This window comes from Xiphophorus maculatus, chromosome 15 (genome assembly GCF_002775205.1).
Source record: "Xiphophorus maculatus strain JP 163 A chromosome 15, X_maculatus-5.0-male, whole genome shotgun sequence".
Lineage (NCBI taxonomy): Eukaryota > Metazoa > Chordata > Actinopteri > Cyprinodontiformes > Poeciliidae > Xiphophorus > Xiphophorus maculatus.
This window is the reverse complement of record NC_036457.1, coordinates 23076249-23093004: the sequence shown is the minus strand read 5'-3', so window position 1 is coordinate 23093004 and position 16756 is coordinate 23076249. Positions and strand designations below refer to the sequence as shown.

The window sequence follows — 16756 nt, the reverse complement described above, 5'->3', positions numbered from 1 at the left end:
GAACTAACTAAGCTTAAACTAAAATTGAAGACTTTAGTCATTTTTGAACAAGTTTATTAGAAAGGTGATTTCCTGTTATGTCATGGTTGACCTCCAATCCAGCAGCTGGCGCTATTGTGCCAAAAGGAGCGAGTCCTCCAGCGTCCAGTGAAGCAGCTGTTAACGTCCCCAGGACCACGGCAGCCTGTCCGCTCCCAGCTGGACAGAGATGGGCTCCAGGTTACCGCCAGCAGCGCTTTCTTTAAAGCAGGTAAACCCGAACTGAGACCGGCTCTGAGACTGAGAGCTGGACGGTGGGAGCTAACAGCAGCTGCTGTGTCAGTTCCTACAGAGGCAGAAGGTTCTGGGAGTTTACAGGAGCATGCTGAGGACCATCCGCCAAGTTCCGGACGAGGCGGACAGGAAGTACCTGAGAGGCTGGGCCAGGGAGGAATTCAAGAGGAACAAGAACGCCACCAACCAGGTTCTTCAGACTCTTAGCTTTTCCGTTTCATAACCGACTCATCATGCGCTTTACAAGACAAAGCAGGTCCGATTCATAATCCATAGTTAACAGATTCATTCCAGTACAGTTAGATTCAAAATACAAGTAAACATAGAAATGTGTCAAACAGAATATGTGGAGTTAACAGCAGCAATAGTTCATAAATATGAAAATTGAGAGATGATAGTGTAAGTTTGTCCTTCGGCAGCCTAACCCTGTAGTAGCAGGCAGCCTGTTAGGTTTATAGGTCATTTTTCTATGATTTATTTATGTAAATTGGCACGCCATCTCAAAGCACTTTACAGAAAACGTCAATTCATTTATATCACATTAACATTTAAATTAATCCTAACTATCAAACATTACCTTCAGCTCCGTTTATTAGACAACATGGTGTTAAAGTTTCTACCCCAGGAAAGTCAGCAGATTGACTTGCAGCATTCACCCTCCAGGATGTAGTGACAGTAGACAGGTGTTATGTTGCGTCGTTGAATTTACAGCAATTCCTCATATATGTAGTGACAGTGGAGAGAAAAAAACTTCCCTATAACAGGAGGAAACCTCCAGCAGAACCAGAACCGGGTTTGGGAAGACCGAGCAGAATGCAGAAGAAACAGAGAACTGTTGTAGGATGATTTTCATTGATCATGGAAGTAAACGAGCGATTTGCTGATGGAATCGCAGCCAAACAAAATGCAAAGATCTTTGTTGTAAAATGTAAGTAAATGTTTAACAGCTACCTTCAAAGCTCGTGGTTCATGTCCATGTACTAAGCAAGTTAATCATATCTAACTTGAGAAGTTATCACATTTTTCTTTAAATAATTTAGTTGGGATGGGTTGAAAGTTTAGATAAAGATAATATTTTTGACAACTTACAAAGCTTAACTGACTAAATCAATATTATTTAAGAAATCATTACTGCTGCGAGTGGGGGAATCTGACTGGGCTCTACGTTTGGCAACTGTGCTAAAAAGAAACCTAAGATTATTCTTATCTTTCTCTATTAATGATGAATAATACAATGTTCTAACTTGGTGAGTCTTTTTATACAGTAGTAGACTATTTTTCCAAGTTACACATGTAGATACGAAGAGCGCTATTTTCTCTCAAACTTCCTATCGTTCTGTTTCAAAGCACACAGATCTGAATTAGGAGCCAACCTCCATGGATAATTACATTCTTCATTAAGGCGGCCATGTTGTCTAATGAGGAAGTAACACAATGAACAAGAACATCAATTTCAGAAGGACTAGAGATTAAATTGCTCCCTCCGTCTGTTTCTCTGAGATTCAGAGGAAATTAAACATGGAACAGATTTTTTTAAAGGTTCTAGCAGCATTATTTGATAAAGATCTTCTATAAATTTTTCTCTCAGGTTTTGAGTACTGAGTTAAACTCAAAGCTTATTAAAAATAAAAAAGGGTTACTGTGATGTCTTCACAGGTAACGTTGTATGTCAGCACATGGTTTAACGTATGTAGATAAGAGTGAGTAGGACTGTGGATTCTTTGAGTAAACCTAATTGAGTTTATTAATTCTTTAATTATACCACTTTGTTGCATCATGTAAGTCCTGACGTTATCTGGCTCTAGCAAGAAGGAACCGTTTTAATAAGTTTCTAGTCTGTCACTGTTCAGACCTGGTTTCTGTCCCGGTGGGTCCAAACCCAGCTGGAATGCAAACGGCCTGGGACTAAACCAAAAACACACAGGGAGCCCCCTGCTGGCCAAAGGTTTTCAGCATAACTTTATTGTGAACGTCAGCACTGTGTAATTTGAACCCTTTCATGCAGAGTGGTCACTACAGTGGACAGCTATCTAAAAGCCATTTTCTTGTGCTTCCTGTGGATTTTTATGTTATAAATGCACACAGACCACTGAAGTGGACACTAATGCATCATAAAATATACCATCAACTACTGGCCATCAGCTGCAAATGCAAGAAATTATTTTTGTTAAATACAATATGGCCGACAGACAAAAAAGCATGAGAACCGACCCGGTCCCTCCTTCTACTGTAGACGAGTCTTGCAAGTAAAAAAAATATTGTGACATCAGATAACCCCTAAGGAACAATACTACTGATGTATTTTTCAAATAACAACTTTGTATTTGGACAAAATTACAATTGATCACATAAAAATAAAAAATTTAAAAAAAATTATTTTTACAAAAAAAAGTTCCTACCTTTTTTATGCCTTAAGAAAAGAATTTTTAAAAATGGAAAAAAAATTCTGACACAAAGGATCATAATTCATGCATGAAAGGGTTAATAAAGGCTCACAGGTGATGAAAACCCAGTTCTGTTTGTCAAAGAATACTACATCAGACCATCAAAAGGTTTTTAATACAGAAATGTAATCACGCTGACTTTATTATTGCCATGCACACATTCTTCATGATTTTTTTCCTCCTCATCCTCCCTAATGGATTGTATTTCTCTAATGAAAGGCTGCAGCCTCAGACACTCGTCTGCTCATGTATTCTGTGTCTGTCTTTCTTTGGACAGTATGTACTGTAATGCTGTGTAATTTCCCTTTGGGATTAATAAAGTATGATTGTTTATCTGATGGTCCACTTGTAGTAAGACCCCATTATCAGGTATGTGGGCTGCACTGATCTCGACTCTCTCTCTCATTGGCTCAGGATGCTATCCGCATGATGATCACACAGGCCATCAACCACCTGGAGGAGCTGCAGAAGTCTCTGTTGCTGGCGAGAAGCTGACCTCTGTGTTCTTCAGGAGTGTTCTTTACTTTTCTTCAGTGAAGAAAATCAGGATTTCAGTTGGACTGACAGTATGATACGCCACCTGGTGGCCCTGTGTGTTCATGACGTCCATGTGTGAGGCAAGTGCAGCATCTGCCAATCAGGTATTTCATGTAAATAAAAAAGGCAATAAAGAAACTTTTATCGACTTTTTTTTATCATGTTTTCTGGCATCATGATCAGAGTGCATTATTCATGTGAAGGGGAAATTGACATCAGAAAGTAACACTGCAGCTGTTCTTCATGCAACACATTCAACGTTACACACTGAGCTGAGCTTCATCACGTTTCATGTTCACAAAGAATCCCACCCATGTCCATATCTACTTAATGTTTTATTATGAAAGCCAAATTGTTTATGACCTCAGTGTAAACTGTAAACACTCCTCTCTGTATGAAGACACAGTAAGGTCTTCATACTTAACTACATTGAAGATTACCTGATACATTAAAATAGCATTATGAGCTACAGAACCAGGTCACTGAAGGAAGTTCTGCTGTGGCGTCTCAAACTGACCACTGCAGACTGAAGGACCAGAGACCTGCAACATTTAGAAGTGTTCTACGTCCTACATTTGAATTAAAACTGCATCATTAGCATGCAGTCAAACTACATGGCTCTGCTAACGATATGTAACTGTAATCATATGTAGCCAGGTGTGCTGAAGCAGAGAGACGTGTAACAGCTGCAGGCCAGCGACCCTGGAGGACTGCAGGATGTACAGCTCTCAGTAAGGGACAAAACACCTGTTTCTAGTCTCAGGAATGTCGGAACTGTTTCTCCTTCTGAATATCAAGCTCATATAAAAGGAAACATTTACAAAATGGCAAAGATCCATAATTCTTCTGATGAATTTCCCCTGGATTCCCTGAGTGTGCACTTGATTAAAAAGGATGTATGGCATAAAAAATGAATATTCTACTCCTGGGGTTATATTTAAATCACTACAACATCTAAAATCCCAACTAATGAGATGCTTACCCTAAATGTAAATTTCCTCCATGTATCTCTAATATTTCACCTAACTAGAGAAAAAAGCTGTTACTGTTCCAGTAATGCCATGATGTGTTCTTTGTGGGCTTCCTTCCTGACTCATCCAGTAAACAGCAGATTAATTACATCAGTGGCATTTTAAACATATTTTTTCTTTAGTCTTCAACAATCTGTGTGTTAACTCTACAGCTTTAATAAAATGCAGTAAAACAAATGGCTGGAAATCCACCAGGTTTTTCCACATTCAGTGTTATAAATACATCATAGCTTATCTGTTTGAATCCAGCAGGCAGGCAGGCAGGCGTGTCCCCACATGATGGTGTGATCATAGTGAACACTACGGATCATAGTGAACACTAGGGCTCATAGTATGTAGTATGTACTATGAGCCCTAGTGGATTTCAAGGATGCTATATCCTCCTGAGACCCAGCCCATTCATTTGTGTCCTTTATAGTGGACATTTTGTTCACCTGTATTTTCTTTTACTATTTTGAGTTACCCTATTAAGCCCTGCAGTACTCTTTAGAGGACATCCTGGGCTTTCCAGTGATGTGTCATGTGATAGGTTTGCATGCTGGGAACTCACTTTTTCTTTTCAATCAAAATGGCTGGCATACCATCAACCACATTTTATGGAAAGAGGAAAGGTAAGCAAATTATTCTTTATCTATTGCTATTTTTACCATGATAATTATATATGGTCTTGTTTATTAACATGTCAATAATAATATTTTTATCTCAGAAAACAGTTTAATTATTTCTGTTTTGAAATATCAGTCCTTTTATGAATGTCAATTGTAGTGGACACCAGGACCATTTTAATGTATCTAATGAGTCAACATTGTTGTAGGAGAAAGAAGTGAAGCAGAGAGGATTTTATACCGAATAGTAGAGGGAGATTCAGATTTGGAGCGGTCAGATGAGGATGAGGATGAGTATCAGCCTGGGACAGGAGAAGATGGTGAAGAAGAAGTAGGTGAAGAAGGAGAGGAAGAAGATGCAGGAGTATCTGATGAGGAGACAGACTCAGAGCCAGAAAGGGAGCAGGAAAGTCGTCGTGCTTTGTGGGCCAGGACTACCTTGTATGTTTTATTTAGTTCTAGGCTAATGTATCCAATTCTATTATCATATTAGATTATTGCTGTATTAGTATTTAGGATTTTAGTACTTATTTGTGTTTTTTTCCATCCATCATAATAGATTCACACCTGTGCTACCTGGGCTTCCTGTCTGTCAAGATGACCCTAAAATCCGAGAACACTGGAGTCCAATCCAATACTTTTCGCAGTACATCGACGACAAAATCTTTGAAGATTTGGCAGCTTTTACAAATCAAAGACAGCTGCAAACTACAGGAGTGTCATTAAATACTACTGCTCAAGAAATCAAGATTTTCTTTGGCATATCAGTATACATGGCCTGCCTTGGCTATCCCAGAGTTAAAATGTTTTGGGCTAAAAAAACTAAAGTGCCAGTTATTAGCAGGAAAATGACAAGGGATAGGTTCTACAAGCTGAGAAGCTCACTCAAGATTGTTGATGATCTGGATGTAACAGACGAGACAAAAGAGTCAGACATTCTTTGGAGAGTCAGACCATTGCTTGACCGTGTGAGGCAAGGTTGTCTCAGACTTCCAAGGTATAACAAGGTCTGCATTGATGAGCAAATCATCCCTTTCACAGGCCGCTGTCCAGTCAGGCAATATGTCCCAGGCAAGCCAAACCCTACTGGCCTAAAGGTCTTTGTCCTTGCCTCTCCAAATGGTCTGGTGCTGGATTTTGAGGTGTATCAAGGGAAGAATACGTTCAGGGGCCAAAGGTTGGGAGTTGGAGCTGCAGCAGTCTTGCGATTGGTTGAATCTCTTCCCACAGGAACCTGTGTATTCTTTGATCGATACTTCACAACAATCAATCTCATGGATGCTTTGCTTGCAAAGGGTCTTCCAGCAACTGGAACAATAATGAGGAACCGAGTACCAAAGCCATGCCAGCTACCAGGAGATAAGCAGTTGCGAAAAGAAGGGAGAGGAGCATCAGTGACGGTGGTCCGGAGGAGGCCTGAGCTGGCAATCACTAAATGGTTTGACAATAAACCAGTGTTGATGGCTTCCACTGTGTATGGGAAAGATCCAGAAGATATCTGTAGCAGATGGTCCAACAAAGAAAAGGCTCATGTCCAGGTGCGACGACCAGCAGTGATCAGAGAATACAATGACAACATGGGTGGCGTAGACCTGTGTGACCGAATGCTGAGCTTTTATCGCATGTCAACCAGGACCAAGAAATGGACATCACGTGTGATCGCTCATTTCTTTGATGTTGCCATTACAAACTCTTGGATCCAATACAAGTCTGACAGTAAAGCGATTAATCGATCATCTAAGAACACCCAACAGTATCTGGACTTCAAATTGCACCTGGCTGAAGAGCTGTTGGATAGTCCTTCATTTGATGACAGCAGTGAAGACAGTGAAGAAGAGTATCAGCCACCAACCAAAACAAGGATCCCTCAACCAGAGCCCTCTGTACGCAGACTAGGGGCCAGGCACATGCCAGAGATGGTGGATATCAAGCATGCAGAAAGATGCAGGAATAAGGGCTGCAATGGCAAGACATACATGAGGTGTACCAAATGCAAGATGTTTCTCTGCATCACCAAAAGGAAAACGTGCTTCCAGGATTATCACCGCTAAAATATCCAAAAGAAGAACTGTAGAACTGCATACGTTCAATGTTAAACTAAATACACAGGCAACTATTGTCCGTGCAAGCAATAAGCAACAGAAAACAACCAAGAGTGATAAAGAATTTAGTTTTTTGATCAAATTAAATTTATTCTTTTGTTAATATCACTCTAAATCCATAATCTGCTCATTTTCTAAATTCAGTTGTATTTTCACACTAAAATCATCCTGTTGTCCACTACAGTGGACATGCTGTGAAATTAAAAATAAAAATATGTTTAAAAAAATTTTAATTGTAAGGTGTTTTTTTAGGCCCAACTAGATAGGAAATCACACAAAAAAAGAAATTGGAACACACTTTTTTTCTTCGGTTCCCAGGAGGATATGAAGAAGATGCTGTGCTTCTTCACGTAGCATCCTTATGTTAAGAACATAAGAATGTTATTTTCAATAAAGAACTGTATGAACACATTAAGTTACTTGCTCAGTTCTGCAATAACAATCGGCGCCACATGGATGGAGGTGCTAATATTCCAGACAGCCCCACTCCCTGGAAGGCCAGAATGTTCTGAAGAGGTGTGTTAGTAGTCGTCATGGCGACTTGTCCTCAGAACACGGAGCTCCTCCTCCAGGTGAGCGATCCTCTGGACCAGAGCTGCCTTGTCGGCCTGAGCCCTCTGGTCAGCCTGCCAGCGAGCCTCCTGCACCTTCCTCTCATACCAGCGCTCCATCTGGGTGGACACGGCCTCGAAGAAGTACTGGGTCACCTCCACAGCATGCATGCTGTCCCTCTCCTGGGCAAAGGTCGGCCCACCAGAGGGGTCTCTGAGCAGTTCCATAGTCCGGACCCCCGTATCTCCCCTTGACCTGGTCCTGCCGCCTGCATGCTTTTCACGCTGCCTGACTCTGACTCGGCCTCTCTCTGCATCTCTGCTGCTGCAGCGCCGCCCTGTGGCCGGAGACAGGCTGCTGGCTCTGTGCCTCGGTCTGCCAGCAGCCTTTGGGTCCGCCAGGCCCGCTCTCTGCAGGTTCTGTTTTTTCCTCTGAGTGTCTGCAGAGCGCTCCTTAGGCCGGACCACCTGGACAGATGACGGTGCTGCAGCCTCTGTCTTATGCTCCTTCTCACCATCTGGTTGGAGGTGGAAAAGATTAGTTTAGTGAGCCGTCATGCAATCATAAACTATTAATCAATTTGGAGAAAGCTGAGCAAGTCCATTTGATCAGAAATCATGTTTTGTGGAGTTATTAAAAACGTTCAATTCATGTTTTCATCTAGTTTTAGTAACCTTTATTGGTGTAAATTCATCAGTGCATTGTAGGTTTTAGGGGCCTAAAGTTCAACAAAGTCCCAGTTCAGTGTGTAGTTTATTTTTAGTCATGGTTCTGTTTGGAATGACTTCAATTCATTTTAATAGAATTTCGTTATGTAAGACTGTAAGCAGTGCAGTGGTGTCAAACTGCAGATCTTGAGACCTTCTTCCTACATTTGAATCAGAGGTCTAACCTAGTGATGTGTCTTCTGTGCCGAGGCGTCAAAGCGTGTCGAGTGATCCAGGAGTTCTATGAAGCGCACATCCAGGTTTGTGTTATGGAGCCGCTGTGACGTTTGAAGCCTCGTATTCAGACTAAACCATGTGACTGATTCAGGAACTGGCTCTTCAGTTTGCTTGTGAATCAAAGTAAATGGTAAAATAACATTTTCTTATTTCAGGATTTTCTTGCATTTGCAATTCATTTGTGCACCTTTTTTGTGGTGGACCCTGTTCTGAGGTTCACACAGAGTAATAATAAATCATCACTTCTGTGCCTTATTCATTTCCATCACTTGGTTGATGTCTGAATAAAATAAACACTTATTCATCCATCATTCATCCAAATTTCAAATATTCAATATTTGAAATTTTGTCTTTTATTTTGAACATCGTGTGATTACTCTTAGATATTAGACTTTGTCTGCATATCAGTTTTAACTGATAAATACGGTGGCCGACAGGTGCAAATGCGCAGCAAAAGAGAAAACATGCAAACAAAAAAGAAGACACCCCCGAATGAAATGCAGCAAACAAAAAGAGAGTCGCAAACACCCCCGAATGAAATGCAGCAAACAAAAAGTGTTGAAAACGGAAGTGCTCCAGACCACTAGGGGGAGTCAAAGAAAATAGTATTCATTTCTATGGGACCGGATGCAAGATTCAGAGAAAGAAATTTGAAAGAAAGTAAAGGTATCTCTCTGAATCTTGCATCTGGAAAGTGTGATTATTGTGAGAAGTCTGAAACAATAGAGCATGTTATTTTAGAGTGTTGTAAGTATGAAGAAGAGAGAAGATGCATGCTGAGAGAGTGTGTAGGTATTAAAGAAAGGTTTAATTTAATAGAATTTTTGAGGAGAGATTTCGGGAGTAGACATATTCAAATAATTATTCGGTATCTTAAAAAAACAAAGCTATTTCATAGGATATGAGTAGAGCAAGTTGGGTGTGAATGTGTAAAGAATATCAAAGAGGGGTATATAAAGTTATAAGCAAGTTGGATAATATAAGCAGGTGTGTATGTGTGGGGGTATGTTTAATCAGGAGTTAATGGAGGGAAAAGGTAGAAAGTGAAAGTTTATAGACCATCTCGAACCACACTCCATACTGATAAGTGGCGGTAATGCTACTGTAAGTTAGCATATAAATACCAAGAAGAAGAAGAAGAAGAATCTTGCATCTGGTCCCATAGAAATGAATACTATTTTCTTTGACTCCCCCTAGTGGTCTGGAGCACTTCCGTTTTCAACACTTTTTGTTTGCTGCATTTCATTCGGGGGTGTCTTCTTTTTTGTTTGCATGTTTTCTCTTTTGCTGCGCATTTGCACCTGTCGGCCACCGTAGATAAACCTTGTTAAACTTTTCTAGTTCAAACTTTGGATGCTACGCTTGCTATGCTACCAAATAAAAAAAGGTTCTTGATGTGATATGTTCAGGGTAAATGCGTTCCGAAAATGCACATACACCATGATTTCAATATTTTTTTCAGCCATAAATCCTGCATAAAATTTAAAAAAAGTTAATGTATGTTTCTCCTTTTTGAGAACTCCTTTTTGTAAAAAAAAAAAAAACAACACAGTGGATCCTGTGTTCTAATATCCTCCTAATTTCTGATGTTTTAAAAGATGAAGTGTCGTGTCCAAATGAAGCTGAATGACATGTATATAACTCATCTGTGCTGAGGCATCATAGAGCTCTGCACAAAGGCAACGACACTGTGGCCAAGCTCAGCCAGGTCACTGTAGGATGAGACAGCAGACAGTCATACAGGAACATCTGGGACCAGAGAATCAGAATAGGGGAGCTCAAGTCCAGTCCTCAAGAGATACCATCCCACAACTTTCATATGCATCCCTGCTCCAACACACCTGAATCAAATGAATGGCTCTTTAGCAGGCCTGTTTAGAGCTGATCCCTGTCTGTTGGAGTAAGGATGCTTCTAAAAGTTGCAGGATGGACTTGAGCACCCCTGCACTAGAATAATGGGAAGGTGAGAAAATGTTTAATCCCAACTAATGTAAACCTGATGATGTGTTTCTGGCTCAGCTGCACTCACAAAGCACATGAAGTGCTTCATCTGCTGAGATGAACCTGAGCACAGAGGTTTTTATCTTTAAGTTATAAATAAATAAATAAGCTCCCAAGGTTTATGACACTCACACCAACATCCTCTGTCCTATTTGTTTCTAGTTTTTTTTTTTGATCCAGCCATATATATTATTATATTAACAGATTAAGACTATAATCAGAATGTATGTATTAGTATCACTTGTTAATTCAGTTTAAGGCTTCATGCATCATGTTGTTTCCATGTTGCCTATTTTACATATTTTGTCCACTTGATGTCTCAGTAGAGCAAATGAAGCACCAACGGCTCATTGGATGCAAAGCCTCAGTTCATTATGAAGCTTCATCTCACCATCACTAGGCTAAACTGCATCATTAGCATGCAGTAAAGCTACACGGCTCTGCTAATGAGCTAATAATGGAGCCAGGTGTGCTGAAGCAGAGAGACATGTAACAGCTGCAGGCCTGCGGCCCTGGAGGACTGCAGTCAGAGACCTCTGCTGTAAACAGTGTGAATGTCCTGATTACTGCAGTCTGTGTTCATATGCAGTCTGTAATCAGAGCCTGTAGATTTTTTTTTACATTTTCTGACTGCAGGGAATTATTTGCTTTTAACTGAACTGTCTGGAGCTGGTTCTGTTTACTTGTGTGGATCTAGTCGAACCATCACCTGGAGAGTTCTCCGCATGAACCACAAAGTAGTGGCTGGCCGAGCCGCCCTCCACCTTACTGGCTTCAGCCCAGCTGGGCTGTGGGAGCGGGGAGCTGCAGCCCAGCTCAGCAGGCTGCACGGTGCTGCTGGCGCCATCAGCTTCACACAGATCATCAGCCAGAGAGGAGGAGCGCTGCAGCTTGGTGCCAGAGTCTCCCATGAAGCGGACCTCCATGTTCTGTAGTTTGGACAGACACCAGCTCTTCAGCTCAGTAGCCAGAGACGTCTGCTTAGAGAACACACAGAACCACACAGGCCAGCTTTAAAGGAAACTTTTACATCGTCACGTTTGTTTGTCTTTGCACAAAGCTTTAAGTTGATCAACTAAATATCCATGTGTTCAAAGTTTGATTCCTAGAAATCAAACTTTGTGTTTACAAGTTTGTTTGAGGTTAGATTTTTAGCTAAAAAAGGTAAAGATGTAGAAGAAGAGAGCCATCCTCTCTTCTTCTACATCAGGAAGTAGGAAGTCCAGTAATGTTTCAGTTATAGAGATTTATTCCAGCAGCGTCTAGTTACCTGTCTCTTCTCTGCTTCCAGTCGCTCCTGCAGAGCCCAGTGCTCCATCCTCTGCACACACTCACTCTTCTCTGCAGAAACTCTTTCCACTGTCATCTTATCCAGAGCTCGGATCTGAGGACCAGCACAGGGAGCAGCATTCTGATACCAACTACTGCTCTGCCACACCCAGCTCTTCTCCTCTGGGTTCGTAGCCAGAAGAGATTATGAACTGGTTTCTGGAAGAACAAACTTTCAGAAAACTGAAAAACAGCTGAAATACTGAGTTCCTTTAAATCTAGACTAAAAACCCAAATGTTTAGAGTTGCTTGTGAAACATTATAAATGAAACATTAATCAACAATCTGATGTGTAACAACAGCAAAATATGATGTTTCAATTGTTGACTGTGTTCTATGACTTTGTATTTTTATGTTTTTATGATGTAAAACAATTTGAAATGCCTTGTTGCTGAAATGTGCTATACATATCAAATTTGACTGATTGATGGATGGATGGATGGATGGATGGATGGCTGGATTGATTGATTGATTGATTGATTGATTGATTGATTGATTGATTGATTGATTGATTGATTGATTGATTGATTGATTGCACTCAAAACAGATTTCCATTTTCACTGAATCCACATTTCAATGTAATTATTAGGGGGAACTGACATGAAATTTCTACTGATAGATATCAGATCTTATTGTTGTTGTTAGGGCTGATAACCAATTTTTATAAATTATACATGTCTCTATCCTATTGTCACTATTAAGAAACAATGATTCTCTGAATCCCACAATCCTGCACTGCATCACATGACCAAGTCAAATGAAACACCACCTCCTCCATTAAATATGTTCTAAACACTAAGCAAATGTAGTTCTTACTGCAGCAGCATCTCACACTACATATTCACTGGGGAAAATAACATATATTTGTTTTTAAACAGTATTCTGCTGTTAACATCAACTCCAACACATCATATTAAATAAAGATAGCAAGCATTTTGAATTCATAATTTACTTTTTTGATATACTTCTTACTTTCCCTTTTAAGTATTCAGCCATTTTAAAGTTTCATATATGAGGTATAAATATGCATAACACAGAGGCCTGTTTCTCTTAGTCTGTCTTCTAAAGACAAAACACAAGAGGACAACAAGCAGCTGAAGTCAGAGGTGTGTGTGTGTGTGCGTGTGTGTGTGTGTGTGTGCGTGTGTGTGTGCGTGTGCGTGTGCGTGTGCGTGTGTGTGTGTGTGTGTGTGGTGGCAAGATAAATATAACTCCATGTTCAGCTTGGTTTGTCACAGCTGTTTTAAACTTTTATGTATTTCTCTGACTATAGATATGAGGATATTTCAACACACACAGACATAAACACACTCAGTGTTAATGAAGGTAAAATAGCTCTTACACTCACTATGACAGAACTACAGCAAAGACTGGCCTCTTGGGGGCACCCAGTCTCCATAGCAACCATTATGAATGCTAACCTATCAGTTGGAGACCAGGCTTTGTAAACGGGTCCTTAACTGGAACATAACAGTCTGATAAAACAGACTAAGGTTGAGATTTTTAGTAACAAGTAAAGTCTCATGTTATGCATGGTGGAGGATCTGTGATGCTGTGGGCCAATTTTCAAGTATCTGATCTTTGGAGTTCTTTAAAATACCAAGATGTCTGAATGAGACTCTGACATTAGCTTGTTAAGGAACTACAGTATAACCCAACCTCCATCATCCTTCCAGTCCTCAGAGTCGTTTCCTACAGAAAACCAGTACCTGAGCAGAAGAGAGGGACATGCAGTGATCCCTCCCTCTGTATGCTCAGCTCAACTGTTCCTGCACCGCTGACATACTTTCCTCCACCCAGCCAGGGTGGAGGAAAGTATGCAGAAAAGACATCACTGTCTGTCCTGACTCCACATGAAACATGTCATTTATTTTTAACTAAAACACAAAAACAGCTGCTAATGTCCAGAGACTCCTCTAACCTGGAATATGACGAGAATCTCCTAAAGTGACCTGCAGCCGAGAGGAACACAAGGCAGCAGCATGGAAACAAACACAAACCACGTCTCACACGGTGAATTAAACACACAACTAATTTGTTCTAATGTAACTTGTTACTTAACCCAGAATTTTTTTCGGAACTTTTCAGTGTGAGACTAAGCTACTGACATAAAAGACACATTTATTTGAAAGCCTTTTACACATTATTTATGACTGACTGTCCACTGAGTGGCCTTAAAAATTCCTGCCTTAAAGCCTGAACCGAACCCTGGCTGGGTCCAGGACAAGGACGGCTCAGACCCAACGGTCAGAAGGAAATCCAGATCTAAGCTGCTCAATCACTTCTCCTGCTTCATACTGAATTATGTGCTAATAAAACAATATTATGATCAACATAAGGTGTACTTTGTTGAAATAAGACAGTAGACCTAAAGTAGAATTTTAAAAGATGCTCATAAAATCACTTACAATTTTCACCAACATTAATAACTCATTCCACATGTAAAATAATAAAGGATATAATCTTATTATGAATAAATAAATTCCCACACTCTCTTATCTCTTCCTCTCCTCCTAGAATCAATAAATTATTTGTGGTTCCCAGGAAACAATCTTTCCTGCTCACAACCAGGATCAGCAGAGGTGAGCACTAAGCTGACAAACCAGATGCCTTAATATTCCTCACATACATATTCATTAATCAAGAGAATTGGAGGTATATTATGAGTCTTCTGTTTGTGTACCTGCATATGGTGGGGAAACACTGCAGAGCCGAGGGAAGGCTGACTAAGACGACGGTGTGATCAAATGAAGAAAAGGTTTTAACAGTCTCCTAATTAGTCTGTTCATTCTAAAGCAGTATCAGCATAGAGAATGTCAAATACAGGAGAAAATGGGATTCAAACAGACGTTTCATGGAGATGATGGCAGCTGGATTTAATTCTGCATCATCCAGAGACGATGGTTCAGTTCAGTAAGCGTTTTGTATCAGAGCTGCTCAGATCAGGTCAGAGCTGGAAAATACTTACAAAATATGTTCAGCAACATTTTTTTGTGCAGTCCATTCATTTAACTTTTAGTCTAGATGATATTGTTTACACTCAGTAATTATAACGTTGAGCTTGTGAGAATGTTGGTGTCACTGAGTTGAGAGAGCAGCAGAGTCTACCTGGTGTTTGCTCTTGCGGTCCAGCTGACCCATCTTTTTGTTGACCAGGTCTTCCATGGCGTGGATCTCTGTCTTCATCTCCTCCTTGGTGGCCTCCAGCTGGTTCTCCAGTTTACTGAGCAGTGGGTCACAGCGGCAGCCATTCAATGGAGCCTGCAGCATGACACACACACACACACACACACTCACTGGCATCCAGCAGACCTGCTCTTTAAATGCTAGCAGTGTGAGCTAGCATGCAGGATGATAATTGATTTAGGATTTGCTGTGCTGGTATCTTGGACAATCTAGAAAAGGCCGTAGGATAAAATCTAATATTTTTAACACTCATTTCTGAGCACTTATCAGCCCATTAAGTGTTAATAGAACTCAGAATGACGCTGACCAGTGGAGACCTTGTGTACTTACTTGCATGATTTTGCCATCCTTGCCCCTGTAGAGTGTGTAGAGCTGATAAGCTTTATAGTTGTGAGGTGGAATGGATCCATAAGGGGAGGCTCCATGTGTTTTGTTTTTCCTCCCGATCTCTCTGCGGCGCAGAGGTTCGGACAAAGATGGCTGCCAAAACAATGATCCCACTAGTTATTGTGTTTTCCTGCACTTCCACAGCAACAACTCTTCCATGCCTTCAGTAACCATAGCTTCGTCCGTTTCACCTTTTCTTTCTGCTTCCTGGCCTTCTCTCGTCTGCTGTTTGCCTCTGCCAGTGGAGCTGCTGGGTCGCTGCTCTGGGTGCCGTCTGCAGCAGACGCACTGTCCTGCAAAACACAGTTCAAGGAATAATCATTAAGTTTTCAAATGTGAAGCCGAAAAAAAGAAACTTTGACTCGACTCATGTTTTGGGGATTACAGATGAATTCACTTCAGTTCTTTGTGATTCAGTTCAGCAGCGATGTGAATCAGAGAGACGGAAACAAAATGAAACATCAAATCTTTTTTAAAGAAACAGATTTGATTTTCTTTTACCATCACCTATTTTAAAGGTAAACTCTGGAATCCGACATGGACTTTAACATGGTCCTCCTGATTTACTTACATTACAGCTCAGCATCTCATCTCTGGGCACCGACCGCGCTCGGCGTTCTGCTTTCAGCTTCTCTCTTCTCTTTCTCACAGTCCTGCCGCGCATGAAGCTCTGTACCTGCACACGACACACACACAGGTCACATCACACAACAATACACACACACAGCTCCAATTTATATTAAAAGTACTATTTTTATTTAACTATTTTTACAAGACATGATTAAGATAGTACAGCGTTAGACAATGGTTAGTCTAACACTCAAGGACAGTGTGTGTGAGACCTGTCACAACATATGTGAGAGCAAAAACTGAATTAAATCACATCACAGGAGGACGTCTAAGGTCTGCCACGTCCTGCAGCATTGGGACACCTCTATGTACTTCAAACAGGAGATCACTTCTAGATCTGAATGTTGGAGGCAACCAAGTTAATTTGAAAATGTAACTTATGTAAACACACCAGATACATATTCTCTGTGCTCTTCACCATTTAACTTATCAGTCAGTGGAGGACAGGAAGGACTACAATTGCCAGGGCGTCCACATCAGGACCAGACTGGAGGAGTAGATGCTTCCTGATAGAGATCAGATCTTCCTGTCTGCTGCGCCATGTTGGTGCTCTTTCACCAGCAGGTTGTAGCCTGAGCACCAGGACTGCAACGAACCATTACTTCAGTAATCAGTCATTCTGACGATCAATTGGGTTAAAATAATTTGGGACATTCTGCATATTTTTCATTTAGCCACTTTTTTATACATTATAAATATGTTAAAAGATGCAAATAAACATCCATCCATTTTCTA

The 16756-nt window shown here is 40.7% G+C and overlaps 2 protein-coding genes across 6 annotated transcripts in view; one reads left to right on the top strand and one right to left on the bottom strand.

The window, feature by feature from the left end:
- Positions 1-119: 119 nt before the first annotated feature.
- On the top strand, positions 120-3392 carry lyrm2 (LYR motif containing 2). The gene is made up of 3 exons (XM_005813954.3): positions 120-250; positions 323-463; positions 3132-3392. The coding sequence occupies exons 1-3, from the start codon at positions 209-211 to the stop codon at positions 3210-3212; spliced, it is 264 nt and encodes an 87-aa protein (XP_005814011.1). The 5' UTR covers positions 120-208; the 3' UTR covers positions 3213-3392.
- Positions 3393-7496: 4104 nt separating this feature from the next.
- The window catches only part of ankrd6 (ankyrin repeat domain 6), a 36491-nt gene continuing 27231 nt past the window's right edge, over positions 7497-16756 (bottom strand). For 2 of the 5 annotated variants that reach the window (XM_023347361.1, XM_023347360.1), the window contains 7 exons: positions 15963-16067; positions 15583-15684; positions 15335-15484; positions 14927-15079; positions 11760-11873; positions 11199-11469; positions 7497-8061 (listed from right to left, as the gene is read on the bottom strand). In XM_023347361.1, coding sequence (XP_023203129.1) covers positions 7514-8061; positions 11199-11469; positions 11760-11873; positions 14927-15079; positions 15335-15484; positions 15583-15684; positions 15963-16067 — 1443 coding nt within the window. In that variant the 3' untranslated portion in view covers positions 7497-7513. Of the gene's footprint in view, positions 8062-9761; positions 10201-11198; positions 11470-11759; positions 11874-14926; positions 15080-15334; positions 15485-15582; positions 15685-15962; positions 16068-16756 lie in introns of those variants that run through there. The other 3 variants (XM_023347363.1, XM_014471393.2, XM_023347362.1) reach the window with 2 other exon arrangements.

Bases quoted from the DNA above. Each gene is read 5' to 3' on its own strand.
- lyrm2 (XM_005813954.3), top strand. From the start codon at position 209: ATGGGCTCCAGGTTACCGCCAGCAGCGCTTTCTTTAAAGCAG. The intron at 251-322 runs GTAAACCCGAAC...CTGCTGTGTCAG, and splicing joins CAGCGCTTTCTTTAAAGCAG to TTCCTACAGAGGCAGAAGGT. The intron at 464-3,131 runs GTTCTTCAGACT...TCATTGGCTCAG, and splicing joins ACAAGAACGCCACCAACCAG to GATGCTATCCGCATGATGAT.